The sequence below is a fragment of the Cyanistes caeruleus genome, chromosome 7 (assembly GCF_971803275.1).
Source record: "Cyanistes caeruleus chromosome 7, bCyaCae1.hap1.1, whole genome shotgun sequence".
In the NCBI taxonomy this organism is placed as follows: domain Eukaryota; kingdom Metazoa; phylum Chordata; class Aves; order Passeriformes; family Paridae; genus Cyanistes; species Cyanistes caeruleus.
In genome coordinates this window covers 16,567,555-16,590,140 of record NC_141707.1, presented here as the reverse complement: position 1 = coordinate 16,590,140, position 22,586 = coordinate 16,567,555, and the positions used below count along the sequence as shown (strand labels likewise).

The 22,586-nt window shown below is 42.0% G+C and overlaps 1 protein-coding gene across 5 annotated transcripts in view; it reads left to right on the top strand.

The window, feature by feature from the left end:
• Window positions 1-12,614: 12,614 nt before the first annotated feature.
• Window positions 12,615-22,586, top strand: part of PARD3B (par-3 family cell polarity regulator beta) — a 392,133-nt gene continuing 382,161 nt past the window's right edge. For 3 of the 5 annotated variants that reach the window (XM_086897518.1, XM_086897516.1, XM_086897520.1), the window contains exon 1: window positions 12,631-12,898. In XM_086897518.1, coding sequence (XP_086753644.1) covers window positions 12,779-12,898 — 120 coding nt within the window. In that variant the 5' untranslated portion in view covers window positions 12,631-12,778. Of the gene's footprint in view, window positions 12,899-22,586 lie in introns of all 5 variants that reach the window. The other 2 variants (XM_086897517.1, XM_086897521.1) reach the window with 1 other exon arrangement.

Below are 22,586 nucleotides of genomic sequence, written 5' to 3'. Positions count from 1 at the left end.
CAGCGGTGCTTTGCAAAGCCTGTGGCACCCAGAGCTGGGATGCCTTCCCTTGGAGCTACTGCAAAACAGCATCAAAACATCGCCCCAAATTAGTCTTAGGTTTTACAGCACCTTGTAAAACCCTAATCCTTCTGCCGAGCAGGGAGCACCCAGACTTTGCAGGAACAGGCTTTCACGTGACCGCAGAATTCACTTCGGGGCCAAAATTGTAACTGCTGCAGGAAACTGTGGAAATGGATGAAAAACTACCTGCTAACATTATAATGAAAAATCCATGCTATAGAATATATAAAAAAGGAACAAAGGCTTCATGGGCCAGTTACAGTAAAAAATAAAAATGTCCATGCTTTGTTGCATTAATTGAAAATAATCAAAAACACCAATATTTTGTAGTATTATCAATTATTATTCAGTGTCCAAAGATATAGAATGATGAATCCAAAGCCAAACAAAATTAGTATGACCAGATCATAATCTATTTTTAAAAATACGAATGAGTTGTTGAAACAGCAAGGAAAGAAATCAGCATGTGTTTGTTTGTTTGTTTACTTTTTTCCTTATGGAATTAGTGGGTGTATTTCATTCCCAAAGCCTAGCAGAGGGCAAAAAGAGCATTTTGCCATCCATTTAATATGAGTTCTGGAGGGGTGAGAAGCTGTTCTTAATGCCAACATGAAAATTTCCCCTCTGCGTTTGTCAATATGTGCTCAGAGGATAGTGTGTGTAGGGTTTAACTGCAGAGCTTTTCAGGATAATGCTCTCATCACAGGAGAAATCACTGGGATTTTCAAGCCTCAAGTAAACCCAAATTTCAAGCCTCAGATAAACCCAACCCCACTTTGGGGAAGTTGCAGATATGCATTTGTGCTTCCCAAAGCTTTCAGGTTCCTTCAAATCAGGCATCTCCCATGTGAGATTAAAGAAGAGAGAACATAGAGCATGATATTAATGGATAACACTAAACAATATTTGCTTAAATTGCCATGTCCTTAATTACTGCTTAAATATAATGACTCTAAATGACATATAAGATTTTATTTTTGATTGTTATTGATCTCTGCAATGCGTCTAAACATGTTGGGGTAAAAGAATTATAGCTGAAAAATATTATTTATCATTAAACAGTGTGTCTTACTTTAAATATTAATGTTATGGCCTCCAGCATTAGCTTCACAGTGAATAGTAGCACAGGAGTTGTTTTTGTATTTTGTAGACAGATCCAGCACTTGATAAATACTTGACATTGTCTATAGAGGTACAATCTTAGTTTATTTTCTGAAAGAACCCTTTGGCTTTGCATGTAGCTAACAAGAACATTACATGCACTTTACCCCCAAATTCCAGATTCCTCTTTTTCATCCTGTTAAATGACAGAAAAGGTAAAATCTTGTTTGCCCTATATGTAACATTTAAGAAAATGGACAGTAGGTTTGCTTTGTGGAGGAACATTGTTCTGGTTTCCTTTCCTTTTTCATACCTCTCTTCACAGCCATCTGGGTTTGGTCCCTCACCTCCCCTGTTCTGTACAGCACCCCAGCTGGCTGCCTCAAGCCTTGCAGAAGCTGACTTGGGGCAGCTTTGTCCCCAGCAGACACAGGGTGAGTCAGCAGTGTGGGAACCTCTGCAAAGAAGTTTCAGAAGAGTCCATGAAAACATGGTTTCCATTTGAAGCCAGTGAATTCAACAGGAAATTATTTTCTTCCCTGGCACAAGAAAGATCAGTTTGTTACTGGGAGATGGGAGAAAGCTGTCAGTAGAAGTATTTATGTCTTGCATCTATTTATTTCTTTATCTTTTGTCCATCCCCATGCTTACCTGCTTTTCTAAAGCCACCTACACTGGCTAATCAGGAAACACACAGTACTGCAGTGCAGCCATCTGTGAAGGGTTAATTTCTTCTGTCCAGATCAAAATAACATTCTTCTTGGCACTGCCAGGAGTCTGGGTTGCAGGTTTAAATCAAGCCCTGTGCACTGCACTTCTGTTAAGCACAGTGTAACCCCCAGAGAGGGGACACTACATGGTGTCCCTGAACTCTTAATATCTTCCATAAAGCATGGGAATGGCTGTCAAGGGATGAGGCTGATTTGAATGGCCTCTTCAGCCTAGTCTGTACTAGCTGCCAGCTCATCCTCAGAGTTTGGGACAGCAGAGGTGGGGTTAGGGTGGATATAACCAAGCAGAGGCAGCATGGGGACTGTTGGGGAGAGGAGAAGACAGAGTTTGTCTTGTCTGCTGCCTCTGTGCTCACAGGGTGCAGTCAGGGCTGGGCCCCCAGTGACAGTGGCAGGAGAAGATTTAGCACTAAGTGGGAGGCAGAGGAAAACTAGGGGCACAGCTCCAGGCACACTGAGAGGAGCTGGAAAATCTCCTGTTTGCCACACAGACAAGTTTAAGTGGCCTGATTTTCTTGCTATAGCTGGTAGAAAGCTGAGAAATCCCTTAGGAGGAAGAGTGTGATAAAATAGTGGAGGGCTTTACACAAAGGCTGGCAAGCTGTAACCAGAAGGCATATATTAATGTGAGAGAAGTTGCATTCTCATCTATTCCACCTGTGAATCCCAAGTGAAGTCAATGTGGGAAGGCCTAAATGGCAGGAATATCTGAAAACCACTTGCAGTTTAATTATTGTCAAAAAGCTCTAGGAAGAGTTTGAGTGTCTGAAGAGTTACACAGTCTGAATATCACCACAGCAAAATCCCATTAGATGCAGATGAAACTACAAGACAGTGATAGCCAGACTACAGAATAAAACCCTATTCAAAGACTGATGTAGTGTATTTTTCACTGCAGGGCAGGAGTGAAACTTCGAGTTATTGTGAAAAGAGAGAAAGAAACTTTGGCCCTCAGGGCTGCAGTAGGAAAGATGGTTTAAAAAAAGATCATTAAAGAAAAATCCCTCCTGAAGACTTTGATGTCTATTGATGCAAGGTGCTATTTGTTCTCCTACTGAAGACAGATCTGAAAGACTCTGCAATTACTAATAAATCACTTGCAATATTGAGCAATTACCAACAATGCAATCATAAAACACTGCAATAACTAAATAATTACTCGCTTGTTAGGAGAATATGTTATTTGGCTTCTTGGAAAGAAAGGGGAAAGAGGTGAGAACACAAAAGACAGGATATTGGACACCACACAAATAGCAACAAAATACACTTTGCAGCCAGATTGCAGAGTAGTTGTAAACACACAGGGCTGAATCCTAACCCTAGAGAAAATAAGAGCAAGTTTAACTATTGATAGAATTTATTTTTTTACAGGAAGGTTAGTCTGCCATCCAAAATATTGAGTATGATGGCTGGAAAAGCTTTCTTCTGTCTACTGGCCATGTTCTATCCAAAGCCAGCCCTGAGAGTACCAACTGTCTCAGTAGCATTTGCTTTATTACTCATCCTGCTGTTCATAGGCTGCTACCTCCAGTGGCACCCCAGGAGCTCTGAGGAGAGCATTGCACTGCAGTCACAAAGGCTTGTCCGTGCTGGTTACCAAGGCCCAGCTGGAGCCACGGGAAGCAGATTCACATACTCCAGAGGTAGCTCTAACCCCTTGCTGATGCCTGGAGGCCACTCTTCCCACACCTGGTAATGGAGGGATTGGGAGTGCTCAGGTTGTAGATGCACTGCACTGGGATAAAAACCCCAGAGGGATGGGGAGAAAAATGGCGAATGGGAAGCTCAGGTTTCACTCAACAGAAACTAATTATGATGGGAGAGCGAGAGAACCCTGCTGTTGTTTAGATTTTCTCCTCAACGAATCTGTGATTATTCCAGAAACAGCTGGAGAAAACATCTGCATAAATGAATTGCTTCTTGGAAGGAAAGGTGTGTATCAGTTACCATAAGTCAGGCTGATACGCCTTTGGCTCGGCTCACTGGTGTTCAGCTGTTGCCTTAGGTGTGAAAGCTGGAATACAATGGAAAAGAATGAAGATTTGGAAATGCTTTTGGGAAATACTGTGAAGTGTTGTAGGAGCAGAAAACACAATATGTACTTACTGTATACATTAAAGAAAAATATCTGTTGTTGAAGAGATCAAGAAATGATAGCTGAAGGATTTTGGATATGTTCAAGGATTAGGGACCATCTGGAAAAAGGATCATGAGAGGAACTGTCTGTGGTAAAACATGAAAGGAAAGGCAGGCTGCTGTGCATGCCTGACCCAGATAGTTTTGTAGGCACAGTCTACATAAGTAGAGCACAATTTATGGAGCAGGCTGGAGACTGATACTCCTGTAAAGCACGATGTCATTCTTGGAATATCAAGCAAAAGTGATGGCAAAGTATAAGAGGAAGGCAAAGAGAAGTAGGCTGTGAGTAGCATTAGAGCCCGGACTCTGGTAGCCAAGAGCTATGCTCCCTTCCTCCTCCTGAACAAAGGAAAGGAGGGAGGGCTCTGCTCTAATCCTCCTTCTGGCATGCATTTTAAATAAATCCTTTGTGGTCAGGGGAAGGGAACAGACACTTACACACCCTCCTCCTTCCGCAGCTGAAGGTAATGCAGCTGGCAACAGGCACAGCATCTCTTTCCACCGAGTCCTCTCTCCTCCCTGCCGTGTTGCTAGGGATTGATTTGTGATCTCAGAGACCAAAACTGTCTCTCTCTTTGAGATCCCCCAAGGCTGATCTGGCCTGGGAGCCCACAGGTTTTCCATATGTAGAGCAAATCTTTCATCTTTGGGGAATGAATGGGTAAAAACTTCTAGCATCTGTAGCTCATATGACTGGACAGTATAAAATAGCCTGAAAGGAAGAAAGGGAAAAGGCAAGAGAACGTAAACAGAAAACTGAGAATTGATGAGAATCTTTTTAAAAGCCTGCACCTTTAGCTGTGATGTAAATGGTCTTCTCATGGATTTTGTGCTGAAATACACATTTAAAAATCACATATATTAATTAAAATTATAGATACTGGCCAGATTATGACACGTATAGATGTTGCCATTAGCAGTCACAAACAATAGCTGCAAATAATATAAAATAAAGCAAAACAAAAAACAACTAATAAAACCCAAAGGAAAAGAAATGAGTGTTAAAAGCTAAAAGTAAACAAAAAAGTAAACAAAAAAGTAAATCTAGAAATTACATACTACTAAATAGAAGCCAGTGGTGGCCCTTGAAAACTCACTTTTTTCTCTCAGATAATCAAAGGCCATATTGTACCTTTAGGCACAGCTTTGAGTGAGGAGAGATGAATAAATTGCATTGCTACAGGAGTAGCCTTAGGGTGGGAAGAACAGAGAGCTGGTGCAACACCCCCTTGCTCAGATCAGTAAGCAAATGTAGCTCTGCTGTGCAGCAGTTCCAAGCCACCCTGGGAAGTGAGTAGCACTTTCCTAAGGAAGGGTGACAGTGTCCATGTCAGGAGAGAAAATCATCACTATAAAGCTGTCACGGGACATGAGAGCATCCCATGGACATGGGCTCTAAAACACATATCAAACACAAGATGTTCTGTATCAGAGCTAATTTGACAGACCCCAGGATCTTAAACTAAATCTCCTTGATCAGTGCTGTAGTAAAGGGCTGAACCTTTGTTTTCTTCTCTAGCTCAAGAGAATTCCTCATGTGCAACTGTTAAAGACTTTTGTCCACAAATCTCTGTGAGGAAAAAGTTAAGCCTAAGTGATTTTCAGGACAGCCTGTGTGTTCCTGCATAACCTCAACTTACCACATACCCTGTTTGTACACTGAGAGATGAGCAAGACTGTCATGGAGAGGTGGCTCAGACCAAATCCAAGGTGTCAGTACACAGCTGACATTATCACAGAGTTAATAAACCTCTACTTTGTAGTTTAGGTGACTGTGGAGAATTAAGGAGAGTCCAGAGCTGGGAATGCTCTACCATCTCACTGCCTGATAACATTCCCTATCACAAAACATGTCTTCCACAAAGTGCTGTGCCTTTCCATACTGTTGCAGAGCAGAAGAGGACTTGGGTCCTTCTTGGATGTCCTGGAGAAACAGCTTGCTCATCCTGGGCAAGATACATCACAGAGCAAGAATGAAACTCTGATGAAGTAATAAATGGGACCTTAGTGTTTGTTGGTCATGAACCGCAAAATCACTCTTCATGCCAAATGAGGTGGAGATTGGAGCAAAGCAGAATTTAGTTGTCAAAGTGAAAACATTAAGATTCTTTTGAGATATGTGAACACAAATATAAAAGAAATCTAGGATTATATCCACCTATGCTTTTAAGTTAGCTTCAAAAGGCTTCTCTCTCTCTGTCCTAGAGATTGTATCACTAAGGTGTTTACATAACTTTGTGGCTGAGGACCATTTTGAAGAAGTCTTTAAATGTGTAACTTTTATACATAAATCTTCCCTAGGGCTTTATTAATATTTTCCTTCCCCTATGGATTTCTCTGAACGTACCTTTGGTTTTTTGAGGGACTAATTTCTACACCTACCAAACTTTTAAGAATGTCAATATGCTTTGGACCTATTTAGACAGAGCCATCTCCTGCCCACACTGTAAACAGAGCTTGTTATCAACAGCTCTTATGCTTAATTAACTGTAAACAAATCATTATCCGATGAGCAAAACATTCCTTTCCACACTGTGGGGTGGGGTTTGGTCCTCGGCGTTCAGCTCTTCTGCACTCCGGCTTTTCTCGTGCAGGCGTGCACTCACTGCCAGGTATCCCCGCTGCCCCTGGGAGCTGAAGGATGCCCAGGTTCTCCCAGCAGGGTTGGTGCAGCCTGCCTGGCTGCCCAGCTCTGGCTCCGGACAGGGCTGAGCCTCTCCTGTACCTGTCCTACAGCAGGGATCCCTTCTCAGCTGAAGCCCACCTACACTAACTGAAAGTGGAATTATCCCATCTGGTTCCAGACTTTTATTTTGATATTTCAGGGGGTATAGTACTGGATATTCAAGCATGCTCTTCTTTCAGATCATTATAGAGCACAGATATTAAAAAAAATGTTTTTCTTGAGCTAAATCAATATAGTTATATGAGTAGAAAGAAAATCCAAGGTGAACTAGGGATGGCATCATGAATGGAAGCTGAGAATCATTTTGCTTTGCAAGTCTCACAATTTCTTTATTTATTATTTCAACTTTAAATTAGGTTTAAATTAAACTTTAGCAAGAACTTGATTTTATATAGATTGTAAGCATATTTTTTATATTGTATTTTAAAAAATTCTACCACAGTTTCCAAGAATATTTGTTAGTTTGCTTTCCCTTTATTCACCAACATTGTACCACTGAGACTTGGCAGGGAAAGTGGTTTTATTGATTTTCATTATCCAAGCTCGAAGAAATGCAAAATATAAACAGCAGAAATTATGACCCTTTTTGCCTTTAGTAATTGAAGGGTTTACTGGTAACAACATTCAGTAAGGAGCAAACAAATACACTTTACTGTGTTACCAGAAAAAAAAGTTCGAAAAATCATAACCCAGATCTCCTGGGATTATGAAACAGATTTAAATGATAAAGTTATTTTCTTTTCTTCTGGTTCAACTTTATCTCCAAATCCATTCCAGTCTCTGAAACCCTGGAACAAAACATACCTGCAATAATAACATCTTAAGGCTCTTTTAGGACTTTTTCAAGTTCCTGAACTCAGATTGAATGTTTTCCTCTCACATGGTTTATTAATGGCAGAAAAGAGGCTGAGCCAATAGTGCTCAAGGAGTATCTTCTTTGGCAGCCTTGGCTACTGATGTCAAATAGTTAAATGCCTAATGGGTGATGGTGTAGGAAGGAGACATTGATCAGAGCCAAAAACTAAAGGTCAACACTTGTGTTGTCTTGTTAGCAGCAAAACTAGGAAAAATTCCTTTGTGTTTTTAAGCAGGTTGCTTAACCAGTCCATGTCTGCTGGCACAGTGATTGCAAATCTTCACTGAAAATTGCTGATTGTTGTGGGATCTTTAGATAAAGCCTCACAGTTATAAAAGCAAAGTGCTGATTATCCTTACTGCAGTTTCCAGTTATAGCAGAGAAAGTGTAAGAGCCATTCAACTTAGAAAAATATGATTTCAGAAGTGTTAATTTCTGCTCCTCTGTCTGGCACTGTGCTAATGCAGTTCCACTGTGGGAAGGAATGGTTGGTAGGTAAGGCAGGGGTGTCAATGCATTACTGACCCAGCATCTGGCCAGCAGAAAGCTGCCAGCAGTACCCGGGTCAGGCACAGAGCTGTGACCATGCTGCTGTCCTGCAAAACATCACAGCTCAGGTGGGAGCCCTGTGCTCTCCTGTGGAGGGCTGACCCAGAGTAAGGGATGACGATGTTGTAAAGTGAGCTTATACCTGGTCAGTACCTTGTGTCATGTCTGTAGAGTTTCCCATTCAGTGCTCAGGAACTGAGGGTACAGATCTGACAGCCCATAGCCTTTGGGGAGAGGAGCCAGAGGGGACCAGTCAGCTGTAGGACAAACTCACATGCAAAGTGCAAGAAATTTGCTAAGGCAGTCGTTTGGACAAAGAATTTACTGTGGTTGATGAAAGTGGAAGTCTTGTCCACTCCCCTTCTGCTCCCAGCTGTTGGGCTCTGCCCTTGCCCTCTAGCCTGCCCTGGGATGTGTCGGAATCTTCCCTGCATGGCCTTATCTTGCCAACAAAGCAGAAAATGTTTTCCTTTTTCCCATGTTAGCTTTCTAACAGACTGATACACTGAAATGGCTCATGGAGATATCCAAGAAGCATCAGGTGGGAAAGGGTGATGGAAAGGGAGGAAGGTAAGAGTAGTAACCCTCAGTGACAATGAGTTGTTAAATCTGCTCATCCCCTCTCGTGAAACTGATACCTGAATGTTATGAATATTATCTCATGGATATGTATTTGTGTATGAAACTCATAACCAGGCTGCCTGCAGAGTACTGTAACCTGATATAAATCAAAAGAAAAAGGCTGCTGTCTTGCTGTGCCATGTTCTCCCTTGGGCCAGTGTAGGCTTTAAAGCCCATTACAGAACTGAGTTCTGATTTATCTTGATTTTCTGGTTTCTGCAGAACTGATTTGGCTGAAAGCTAATCTGGCAAAAAAATTAATTTCCACAGCATCTCAATGCACAGACCTACAACTGTGCGTGCTGGCACATGAAAGGGAATGGATGGGAACAAACAGCTGGGGCCAGAAGGGAGCAGAAGTCCTCCTCCAGGGGGCAAAGACAGTTTATGCCGCTTACAGCATTAGCTGGATGATGATCTGCTTCAAATGAAATATGGTTTGGATTTCTGTCGTGGAACCAAGCAGGCAGGTCCTCTTAAATGCACAAAAGTATAGCAAAAACAAGATGTCAAAACAAAATTATTAGTCAGTTTTTAAAGTTGCTGTATTTTACTCTGAGTAAGTTTAAACTGGACATAAGGATGGGATGCTGATGACTTGATTCTTAGAGGTTTTGTGTGCCCAACAAGAAGCAGGTTTGGAGCTTTGGAATTTGGAAGCCTTCAGCTCACAGAGGTCCATGAGGTATTTTTTTTTCCAGGAAAGTAATTTTTGGTTATAATTCCTGATGATCTCATTCAGGAACAAATGATGTAGGGATCTGATAGGTAAAAATTACCCTCTTCTCTCTTTCACCATATTGCAACTCATATTGTAGTTTCTTAAGAGGTGTTTTCTTTGAATTACAGTTCAACACTCCTGGTCCTCCCATACTTGGGTTCTTAGCTGTGCCAATATGACAGCTTTGCTTATCACACTGTTACCTGCATTGGAGAAACTTACTTTTGGAAATGTGCTCCCCACCCCTGAGGAAAAAAAAAAAAAAAATCATTGCCAATTCTCTGATAGAAAACGGGTTTCTTTTCAGGAAGTTGTGCAGAATGAAGTCCCAGGGATAGTTACAGGTAAAACCTTGATATGTAGGTGTTAATTGTTAGCAGATGGCTTCAAAGACTTTCAGACTGTTTCAGCATAAACAAATGTGTAATTCACCCAGAACACAATAATGTCTTATTAGCAATACCATGCATAACTTTCAAAGAAACAGTGGCAGACAGTAAACACACTGGTGATTCGTCTGCAACCTTTTCTCACTCCCCCTTGTTGATGTGTGATAATTAAATACAATCTCAGTTTCTGTAAGATACTAAGCACACACATTTAAAGACAACCTTTAATTTCCTTTCATTTTTGAACAGCTATAGGTCCTTATAGTCTAATCATAGACACTTTGAAACCTGCTGCTTATGCTTCAGGTATGATGTTGGGGGAAAAAGCTTTTTAATTTTTTCGGACAAATCAGTTGGTCTAACACAACACAACACAACACAACACAACATAACACAACACAACACAACACCCTTTGTCAACAAGCTCTACCCAACTCCATATCTGAAAAGTGCATGTCACCTCCACTTTTCAGAACTTGGGGAGAAAGAAAATCATACCACATACCACATTTTTTCCTCAGTGTGTCAGACTTGCTTATAAACAGAGAGGGAGAAAGGGAGAAAGAGAGAGAGAGAGAGAGAGAGAGAGAGAGAGAGAGAGAGAGAGAGAGAGAGAGAGAGAGAGAGGAGAGAGAGAAGCCTTTATATTCACAGTCAATTATTAACCTAAGTAACCAAAACCAAAGCACAGGGACCCAGGCTTCCCACCAGGATGTTGGCAGCTGAACTAGAGGAGTGCCCTGAACTCCTTCTGCCTTCTGCTCCCTCTGATTCAGCTCTGAGGCTGCTGTGTGGAACTTCTCCCCCTTATCATTTCTCAGAAGCAAAGAAAGATGTGAGGAGCTGTTGCTCCCTACCCAGGTACCCCTGTTGCTCCCTCCTTACAAACGCAGTCTATAGAACTGGTTAGGGATTATATCAAGGCTTCCCTTTTTCTCCTCCTTGATTATTTTTCATGTGAATCACTTTTGTAGCCTATCTGACTTGCTGGTCCTTCTAACAGTTGGCAGGAATGCCCATTCAGCATGATGAATGCTCTACATTGGTGCTGACCCACAAGAAACCATTGAGCTCTGCTCTGCTATTGGGAGCCAGCAGTGAGCTGGCTTGGGGCTGAGCTGGCAGGGACAGAGTGGTGTGTCTGAAATGGCCATATGGGCTGACTCCAGAGAACCTTTCAGCTGCTCCCAGCACTGTCCTAGCTGCTCTGGAGGTGTTTCTGGCCTACAAGCTGTGCTGCCTTACCCACAGTGTTTTCTGAAGAAACAGAAAATTCCTGTTTCTTTGTATTACTTTGTATTTCTTTGATCCTGGAGGGAAAAAGAAGTAATTTTTCTATGGCTCAAAGCATATGCAACACACATTTGTTCACTTACACATGCAAACACACGTACACACACAGGGAAAGCAGTTCTATATATGGCTTAATAGATTATTTCCCTGGGATTTGCTCTGAAATGCTGCGGGCTGGTGGCAGACACTTCTGGGTTTGAAAAAGCAAGGATGAGATGTTTACCACCTGCATCAGTCCCACACACCACTTGTGCCTGTTCCTAAGGAAACAGGATGAACTTTCCTCTTGCTGGAGTTTATGTGGCTCTGTCCTCATCTCATTCCAAAACTTCTCTATTCACTTCAACCTTCAGTTTATGCAGTTCTGGCCCACTTCCACTACAACATCTCTGGTACTGTCATTTGGTTACATCACACAGCACAGGGCTTGGATTGCTTATTTGATTGCTAATGTGAACTGGTGGGACAGTAATAGTCCCCTTGTGCTGTGTGATGTTGTGCTGTGGTTTAGTGGTATTTTCATACTGCCTTTGCTTTGCAGGGATTTTCTGTAGTACACATCTCTGTGGGTAGACTGATCTGTTATGATTGTGATGGTGTCCAGTATCTGTACTGTGTTTTATGTGGATTAGTGGTAGGTAAGACGCAGGGAGCACTACTTGGCTACCATGTAGTACAGAACAGTGTACTTTGCAGAATAGCAGGTGTTTGGGGAGTGCTGCAGAGCCTCACATCCCACTGTGCAAGTTGTGTGGCTTCACTGTACCACATCTTGAAGGGTATGGGCTGTCACTGCACTGGAGTCAGTTTCTCTGTCTGTTGCTGCATCCTGTAGAGCAGATGTGGTTTTCAGAAGTGCTCGAAGGTCGCTGTGTGTTGCGGCCAGGTGCATGTGGGGTGTCGTGTCAACCTCTGAAGGTCGGGGGCGGGCAGCTGTGCGCAGGTGTTTCACAGCTTCGTGGGGCAAGGGCTGTGCTGTAACTGGTCGTTGCACCCCGGAGCAGGCTGGGCACAGTTTCTCTCTTAGGTGTATTTTGTGTGCCACAGGGCCTGCTCGACGAGCGAAGGATGCTCTGTGCCTAGCGCGGTCCAGCCCAGCGCTGGCGGGAGGGCTACCCGGCCAGCCGGGCGCACAACTCTCGGTGGCCCGCAGAGCCCCGCGCTCCGGCGCAGCATTTCACGCCTGGCTGCCGGCGCAGACCGGGCTGGGTGCTGCGGCGTGGGTGCACGCTGGCCGGCCGCTCCGCGCAGCGCGGCGCTCGGGGGACACGCATCCTCCGGCCGCACGGGATGGGCGCCGCTGCCCGGGGCTCTCACCCGCGGCCCCTTTAAGCCCGGCCCGGCGCTCCGTGCCCCGGGCGAGCGCCGCCGCCGCCCGCGGCCGCCCCGCCCGGCCCGGCCCGGCCCGGCCCGCGCCTCCCGGAGCGCCGCGCGGGGCGGGGCGGGCACGGCGGAAGGAGAGGCCGCGGCCGGGCCTCGCTGCCGGCGCTGCCCGCGCTCTGAGGCGCAGCCCCGCGGGAGCACCTGCCGCCCGCCCCCGTGGGGCCGCCGAGCCGCACCTGCCGGCGCTGCCGGCCCGGGCCGGGCGCCGTTCGTGGGCGGGCAGGGCGGGCATGGCGGCGCGCTGAGATGAAAGTGACCGTGTGCTTCGGGCGGACCGGCATCGTGGTGCCCTGCAAGGACGGGCAGCTCCGCGTGCGGGACCTGACCCAGCAGGCGCTGCAGCGCTACCGCAAGGCCCAGGAGAAGGTGAGGGGCGGCCGGGCCGTGCGCGGAGCCGGCCCGGGGTGAGGGGCGGCGGGGGGAAGGCCCGGGGCTGGCGCGGGGCCGGCCGGGCTGCAGGGACGCGGAGGGGCGGGTGGGCAGCCGGGCCCTGGGGCCACGGGCACACGGGCACGGCCCCCCTGCCCGAGTGAGCCTGGCAGGTACTTTGTGTGAGCAGCTGATGCCGGCGGGCGGGGAGCGTGTCCCGCTCAGCTGCACAGCCGGCATGGCTCTTACTGCTGGGCGCGTTGACTAACAAACTTGAAACAGAAAGGAGCGCAACAATAAGTCAGTTTCATTCAAGCTTGTGTTTTGTGGTATCAGCTGCTCGGTGAGGTGCTATCTACATGGGAAGGTGATTTCCTTTACATGAAAGGAGCTCTAAGTTTTTCTTTGGCTGTACCTAATTGAGCATAAAAATATTTTTTCTTTTTTTCTCCAAGAGGCAGGTGCTGAAGGCTAACGGGATACTGTTCAGTATTGATGAAAGGCCTAGTGTTGCAAATACTGCTTTGTGAAAGAGATTCCAGTTATGAGCCCTGAATTAAGGGCTTGCAGGATTGTTCATCTTCCTAAAACGTCTGGGTAAAAAGTCCAGCCAACATCTTATGGGTTCTGTTTTGTGACATGTGCTAGTTAGTTGGGCCCGGTCAACTGTTTGATGTCCTGAATTCAAAACTGGAAGTAAATGCTTGTTCTTGCAGAGTTAGTTTGAGGAAAAACTTGCTACTGATATGTTAAATACATAATGAACAGCTTACACTGCTCTAGTGTGATTGCTCAGAGATTGCTGTGGTCTCCATGTTGGTTCTTCTGAGCAAGTGTCATGCTTCAACCTGCCTTAAGACACATAGAGCTTGATAGATATTTTACGTTAAAAGTCTTTTTTCCTGATGATGCTGTTTGTATGTAATAACTAAAAAATGTTTATAGAATTCTTGCTGCTGTTAGAGTCTACACTCAGTGAACTCTTTTGCACTGAGGTATAGTTCAGAGTACTAAAATATGTCTTCAAGGGACGGGCTTTACCAGAAACAGAATTACTTTCAGCTGTGTTGAATTTAGAAATTTACAAATTGATTTCAGCTTTTGATTTGTGCTTGTGATGATATTGGAATTAGCCTCATGACGATGGCTTAAAGGTGGCCTACAAAACCTTTGTATAAGGATTTCAAATCCCTTTCCTCTTCTACTCTTTATTTACTTTTTTTTCATTCCTTTAGAAAGGAGTAGAAGGGTGCCTGCCTTTCGAGGTGAAGCCCTGACTGTTCTAGAGGGCTCAATAAGCAATTATAGGATAGAAATTCCAGCAGTGTGAGAAAGCTTCAGATAAATGCCAGACACTTAAGGTGTGCTACAATTCTTAAGAATTTGTAACCAATTTGCTATTGAAGTAGTATCTAAAGAATTTTATTTTTTTTATGCCTTGTAATCATCTCCTATGTTTCTGTATGCCCTTCAGTGTGAGGTCAAAGCCATCAGCCTTCTTTATAGGACAGCCAGAGGCCAGAGTCCATGTTTCTGACCTTGTAGTACATGTTTCTGACCTTATATTTCTTCCTTTGCAAATAAGCTGGTTGTTTTTGCTGTTGTTGGGGTTTTGTTTTGTGTTTTTGGCTTATTTCATTACAGAAATGTTGAGTTCCTTATTCTGGGTCATAGCTGGACAAAGTAGGTACAGGCCAGTTTGTTCAAAAATTGCTGATTGCTGAGTAATGGAGCTTCAGGGCTAGAGTTTATACAAGGATGTGTGAAGAGGCAGAGTGGGGGAGCAACCTAAGGACTTGAAAAGCAGAATAGGTTTTCATTCAAGCTGCTAAAGAAAACTTTTATGCCTGGTGCATCCTCTCTCCCTCCCCCGTTCCCTGGAAATGTAAACAGTTCTGTTGTAGTGCTTTGATTAGCTGGCTTCCAATCTACAAGGTTTGCAGTGCAACTGGCCAAAAAGATAAATTTCTTCTTATCTTGACAAGCATCATTCAGCATTAGATTGCTTTCCTGGGGGAAAATTTGGGGTTGGTAAAATAGATCATACAGATGTCTCAATTAATTTTATTACCTTTTGGAGTATTTTTTTCTCTGATGTAACATGATGGATTAGGTGTGTTGCCACCTTCCTTCTCTTTGCTGTTTTTAAAATAAACTTTCTTTAAAAAATGTAAAATTCTACCAGGAATGGGATTATCTCAGGATAATCAGCAGCTAAAATGTGCTGTGAGGTGTGCACATAAACAGGTTTGTGCTAAAGATAACTGAATATTTGTTTTTCTTTTGAAAATATTTAGAATGTTTGGAATACTTTGTGACAGAATGCTGCTCTCTCTGTTGGCATGTTAAGTGTTCTTTTTGTAAGTTTTTTTTCAAGTGTTAAAACCTTTTAAAGGAGCCAAGTGGAAAATTTAATTGTTAAAGTGCCTGAAGTATTTGGAGAGGGAGGGAGAATTGATACAAGGAATCTCTTTTGTAGTTGTAGAAGGGAAAATGAAAAAAGGTAGCTAGGATACAAACTTTAGGAACTTTTTATTAGTTATGGTACTTTCAAATGTACACAAAAATGTTTGAGAGGCTCTGCATTTTGGGAGTCATCCTGGAAGTCTACTTTTGCTCTTACACTACAGTCACTTGTCTGGCATAGGGGAAGATACAAGATTAGAGTATTAATTGATATATATTGTAAAATACTTGAATACACGTATACAAATAATTTTTTTTAATTGGTTTAAACTACTTCACACTTCTTTATACTTGTAATGAGAGGAAAGTTGATGCAGTAAATTATTAAGTCTCTTGTTTCTGTGAGACTTTTGGTAGATAGCTGAGAACTTGGTGGGTAATTTATTGTAGCCTCCTGTGTTTCCTTAGCAAGCTTGATTTGGTTTCTTGACTGGACTGTGTTGTCAAGATTTGGTCACGAAGGCTTATTTGCCTCAGTTAATGAAGTTGCTTTGTTAACTGAACCGAAACTTGGGGCCAATTTCAGTTGAGAAATCAGACAGTAATTATTTCTTGATGCTACTGAATTTAGTGGCTTTTAGAGATACTGCAGAAGTTCTACTACTGGTCTACTACTGCAGTAGATGGGCAGATCCTGTCTGATTCACTGGAGGATACAATAACTACCTGGTCTTAAGAATTTTGTATTACAGTATCAATTAAGAGATTTCTGTGGTCTAGGATTTTGTGATATGAATAGTCACAGAAGTTCAAGAAATTGTTTGTTGATCAGCTGCTTTGTGAGAATTGTAAATAATTCATAATTTCAGGGACGTCACTGCTGTCTCAGAAAGTGAAGTTTGAATGAATGAAGTTTGCTGGAACTCTTGTAACTCAGGATCTGGTCTTGTTGCTGTTTAGTAATGTACATTAAGGCTTCCTGCTGACAGGTAGATACAGTAGGATTAATGATTCCTTATCATCAGCCCAGTCCCTAACTTGATTTTTTTGGTGCCTTGGGGAGCAGTTGTGTGTCATCTGTTGCATTTAGGATTCTTTGCTTGAGTGAGAACAGATGTACTGCAAAAGAGTTGAGTTGCTGTGCCTGATACTGTGTTTCCTTCTCTGTAGCTGTTAAGACATAGCCTTGGATGCAGGACAAGGTACCTTGTTGATTGTTTTCCGGTCAGTTCTTTTTTCCTCCCTCAAGTGTATGAATGAGAGGAAAAAGAGGAGTTCTGGGTCAGCATGGAAGGGTTTGTGGGGTTTGTGCGGTCCTGTTGAAAGCAATTCCTTAAAATGCACGTGAAACTAAATGCACTCAAGCTAGATGCACTGTTGTGCTCACATCTGTCCCACAGAACAGAAATGCTGTTCTCCCACATTTGAGGCAAGAGCTGAATTACCAGCTTTGCAGCGGAGCCCTTGGCTCAGCTGGAGATCCTTGCTTGCTGTCTCAGAGGCCTTGAATGATGTTGGTACAGAAAGAGCTTTCTGCCCAGGGAAATGAAACTAGCAAAGTGAAATCCACTGTGACTTTTCTTTAAACTGCAGCGAAACTTTTCTGAGGAAAATGTGTGAAGCATCTTGCTGCTCCAGATGTTCGTTATCTCTCTGGAGGAGCCAGAGATCGGCAAGTGGTGGTTATCATCTGTGTATTCATTTACTCATGTTTGCATACATTTGCATCCAGGCACTTACCTGGATGGCTTGATTGTAGTGACTACTTTGGCTGCCTGCAGTCTTGTTCGTGGAAGCCAGCTGAATGGGTGGGACATGGAAGTCATGCAGCAAAATTAATAAGCACTGCAATTTGTGGTTTAAAATTTAGGCGCAGTTAAATTCTGTAGTGGCTCACTCTCAACAGCCTTTGTGAGCCTCCTTTGGGAATGCGGGCGGAGACAGTGAAATATTAGTTGCCTTGTTTTCCAGGAACTTGATCTCCACTTGTAACAGGCATTAGACTGTGTCTTCCCATTCATGAGAACATACAGAGACCCAGCAGTCAATCCTGGGATGGTGATGTGAATTTTGACTGGCAGTCAGACTGAGCAGGAAGCAGTAAGATAGTTAAGGTTAATTCAAAAATGTTGTGGTTTTGATTAGAATGAGGAAAAAATGGGTGATTTGGGTTGTATTGATGATCCTTCCCAAATTAGATGGATTTAAAGAGCTAGTACTTCAAGTGGATTGTTTATATAAGTTTGTGAGTTCTACTAATAAAATACTTTCTCAGTTTCTTTCTGTTCCTGCTTGCTGACCACATGACAATTAGTGTTCTGGAATTAGGTATTGTTGTTGTAAATCAGCCAGCAAACAGAAGCAGAACTAAATGTTCTTGTAGTTTCTCTAAATATATTTGGGATAGGGAGAATTTTTTTCTGACTCTAATGCTTACAAAAGTTGTTTGCAAAACAGAAGATATATGTGAAAAGTTTTGAAAGACGTCCTTTCTATGACTTTTTTTTTTCTGTTTTGGGCAAATTTTAAGTATTTAGTCCTTTTTAAAGGCATAGTAATAGAGTTGTATTTGTGTGGCACTTGTGCACTTTTGTCTTGGACCTGGTCTCTAGGTTGGGTATTTTTCCCTATCCCCGTTTGTCTTAGTTTATTTTATTTTTTTGCTCTAATAGGGATGGGGTGAATCCATAATCTTTGTCTTACCAAAACAATTCTAAGTTCTATCTTTAAGTACTTTTTTTTTTCCTATAAACTATTTTAACTCTTAATTCCCATATTTTCCTTAGTTTGCTTAATCAGCTACACTATGTTAATGAGCTTATACATTGTTTTGGTAACTGATATATTTCAGTGAACAGCTTGATTATCATTTCTATGTTCAGCATTTGGAGTTGTCACTCTGATACTGTACTAAAAAATGAGAATATAACTTGATACACTGCTTTCTCATTACTATTGTATGAGTTTGAATAACTGACTCATATATAGGAATACAGGCTATATGAGTAGAGAAAGTAAAGAAAGTAGAAGGAGACAAGTTATTTCAGAAATTATTGACTTAAAAACCCTAGTGGCAATATTTCTTTGAGACTGGGAACATCTTTCAAGTAGCAGAACTTTGGGTCCCTTAAAGAATTTTCTGTATCACTTTTACAGTGACCCAGAAAAACTGAGAGTTAAAAAGTGCCTGCCTTTTAATCACTTTTGTGTAAAACTTCTTCTGCTGTGTCGCATCATAGCCACTAGTGCTGAGGTAATTAGATTTTTGGTCAGTTTTCAGACTCCTTTTCCTTTTTACCCACAGGTGTTTATAATCTCTACAGAAAAACTGCTGTTGAATTAAGAATTATCACAGAAAATGTCTTCTAGGACATTATGTACTTATGTAACATGAAAAAAAAATAATTATCCCCTTTTTCCTTCTTCTAAGGAGTTGACTGTTGCCAGTAATGGGCTTTTGGCTGAATACTGAGTTACCTGATGCTAACGTCTCTCAGGGGAGCTCAGTTGAAAGGTAGAGCTGGATAGAATTGGTGGGAAATTGATAGGCAAAATGAGAGTAACCTGTCCTGAAAATACTGCAGGTCAGACTTGAGTGTATGTGATAATACCGAGGGTCCATTTTTTTTCTCCCAGATCATATTTATCAAGTTCTAAGCACTATTCAGCTTTTATTAATAGAGATACACAAAGATTTCTGTAGTAACTGAATGTTAAGTTAGTCATAGGAGGGAACCATTAAAGAGCAGTACAGAGTTCTAAGTAGTGACTGCTTGCTGTTGCTCTTTGCCAAGTTGAAGATGAACTCTGAGTAGACTTGTAGGAATTTGTGGAGAAGGAATTCAAACCTCAAATGGTATTTCTGGCATGGGATGGAACTGGGAGGTACTTTTGTTTGCTGCATAAAATGCAGGGTTTTTTTGCTTAAGTGTCTGAAAATGGAAGGTTGTGTTCTACTGATATTTTCTGAAAAACATAATGTTTTTAATTTAACAGATACAGTTATTTGGGCATAATGTTTTATGTTGTGTGACTTAACTCTCCTCCTTACTCATAGGTCAGTTGAATTGCAACATACTGTGCCGTCTGGCATCTTGCTACTGAAGCAGCAGATTTCCTCCCCTTTGAGCAGAACATTCTCTAGGCTTTCCTAATGATTTGAATGTCAGAACTGCAGCTTTCCTAGGCATGATGACCTATTGCTTCATTATTGTAAACTCCCTCTAACCCCCTATAAACATGCCTGTGTTTCATGCTTAATGAATATGATAACACTGAAGTTTTGAGCAATTAGTATCATTGAAAACAGATTCTGCTTTGTATTTTTCTATTCCATTCTTGAATCTTATACATAAGGATATACCCATTTTATGTCAGGGAACTGACTGAGCAGAAATGACAGGCTCATGTGAATGGCTTATTGATAGAAATTGTCTTGTAAATTCTACTGAGCTAGACAGTGCCCGAGTACATTGTTAAACTGAGAAAGGTGCTTCATATGAGAAATTTAGAAAATCACCATGTTACAACAACTTTTGGGCAAAAAGCCTCTGCAATATTTGTATAATATTGTCATTAATATAAGCGTTTTTTTTTTTTCCCTCAGGTTATATGTTGCTCTGGTAGTTTTGTAAGCCTTCTTATCAGTACTTTATTACTTCCATAGGATTACTTCAATAACTTATTTGTAAAGGAAACTTAGTGTTATAACAAATGACTGTTTGCACTGGATAGGACTTTTTTTGGACTGTTTTCCACACTGTAAAGAGAAAGTATGTAAGACTTGATTTTGTAAATGTTTGGGGTTTTTTTCCTCTTTATGCCTAATGATTGTGCTAGAGACATCTCCATTAAGGGAACTGTTGTAGTATTTTAACATAATCAGAATGTCTCTTCCTTTCCAGTGTAAACCTGTAATCGTGATGTCACCACTAAGAACATCCATTCAGAACTGATGACTTGGCTTTTTTGTGGCAGGTGTCACAGCACTGCTCCGGTGCTTGACTTGCTCTTGAGAATGCTCCTGAGTTGGGAGGTTCCAGACAAGTTGCTCATTGGTTTCACAAGAACGCACTGGCAGCATTTGTTGCCACAGAGACTTACCTCAGTATTTTTCTTTATTGGCTGTTATGTGTATGGAAAAGGAAACTACAGAATGCTTGAATGAACATGTTTCTTATAGCCTATAACAAGGATACTGTTGGACTGAAGGGTAGATAGGGAGAAAGGTGGGTGATTGTACTCGTACAGAGACTGAGAGTTGGAGTTGCAGTCAGTCTGATGAGTAGAAGCTAACAGCTGACACTGGACTCTCTCTTTTTCCTGGCTAGGGATTTGACCTCAAAGATGAGGCTCCATTGAGCCAAATGATTTTGCAGTACAACTTGTCTGATAGACTGGTTTTCATATAAACAATAAAATATTATCTATTGGTGAATCATAACACACACCCTCCCTATCATTTTCCTTTACAAAAATGCAGTACTATCTCAATCAGTGGAAGAAAATAGAATGCTTAAAGGAGAATTACATGCAATCCCAAGAACAGAGACCTGCATTCCTTGAAAATTGTGTGGCTTTATTTTTTTACTTTGACAAATCAGTTTCTCTACTTGTATCTCTTTCCTAGAACCTTAAAAGACATTCACATTTTTGTGGAAGATACCATCTCATTCTCATCAGTCCATCAACAGCTGAGTTGGTCTTTATTGGCAAACCTAAACAACTAAATTATAGATTTTCTGAGAGGAGACAAAAAAAACCTTTATATAATCATCTCCTGTTTCTTTTGAGTGTCAATGTACAGTTCAGGTAAGAGTAGTTCCAGCTCAAAAGAAGTTAGAATCCAGCAGGTCTATGAAGGACCTTTGAAGGAGAGACAAGTCATAAATCCCTGTGGGTTAATCCTATGTAGATGTTGTGTTTGTTATATACATATCCCATGTATGTGGTGTATTTGTTCTGTATCCAAACCCTGGAGCACCCATTTGTAGACCTTTTTACAATTAAGGGTTATTTCTTATAATTTGAGCATGGCTTTAGGCCTTCTCATTACCCGTGAGAGGTACTGGTAAAATAGCTAAGTGTTTTGACACTTCTCTGAAAGCTGCCATGACAAGGTTCTGTCTGTCCAGTAGCACATGGGTGGTCTGCCTGATCTTCAGGTGGTGATGTGCTACAGAAGGGGCTGGTTGAAAAGGTGCTTGTACCTGCTCTGTAGCTTGTTCTCTTGACTGGTGTGCCAGGAGGACAGGCAGACTTCAGTGTGTCTTTATAAGTGTTATAAATATTGATGATGCCCATAGTAAAGTAGCTCCCTGTTTATGTTTCTCCTCCAACTATAAGTTTTGAGACCATGTAGTCTTTCCTAGCCTTTGTTTATATTTTTGGTAGTCTTGCAATGTTGTATGTCATTAATGGTGGTAAGACCAGAATTTCATGGTGAAGATTTGGGATAATTGCATCATTTTTCCATGTTTTAAGGAGTTTTACTACGGCTGAATGTAGGCACCATTCAGTTCATTTCCTGTAGGTCAGGCATTTCTTTGTTGAAAGCAGTTTGCCTGCTGTGACCTTTGCCCAAAATGATGATGATAATTTTTTTTTTTTTAAAATCCTCTGTGATACTGATTTGGTAGGTAGTATTTTAAGTGTTAGAAAGCTTTCCACTAACATTCTCTGTTTGCCAATTCTTATTTCTGAGCACAAGCCAGAAGTGAAACAGACTACAAATTTAAAGCTCTAAAGACTTTGCTCTTATTGGAAATGTAGGCTGCAGGCTGCTTTGGATACAGACCTTTTGTAAGTGATGAGTTTCATGAGCAAAGATGATAGAAAGTGACCTGGAACTCTGCCTAACTAACTTCTTCCTCCAGAACTTGTCAGAATTCCATGTGCTACTTCTGCCTGCTGGTCAGTTGCAGAACACCCTTCCTATGGATTCCTGCTTCAGCAGCTGTTAAAATGCTCTCTTTTCCTGCTGCAACCTTTTCTATAAGGATTTCTTCAGTATTTCAGTAAGGTTTTTGATGGAGAAGTTTGATCTCAGAATTTTTTTTGATCAGTCCTAGCTGTTAAACACTGCAAGGGCAGGTCAGAAATACAGTGGTGCACAAGTAGGGTAAGCAATAGGGAAAGCTACTTGTTACAATGTGTCTGTAGCTCTTCTAGAAATAGAAGTAATTCAGAGGTTCTGCAAATCTGACCAAGGCAATGTTGCTTTTTGCAGAAGTTTAAGTCTAGAATGGCTCATTGTACCCTTTATCTTTTACCAGTTGTG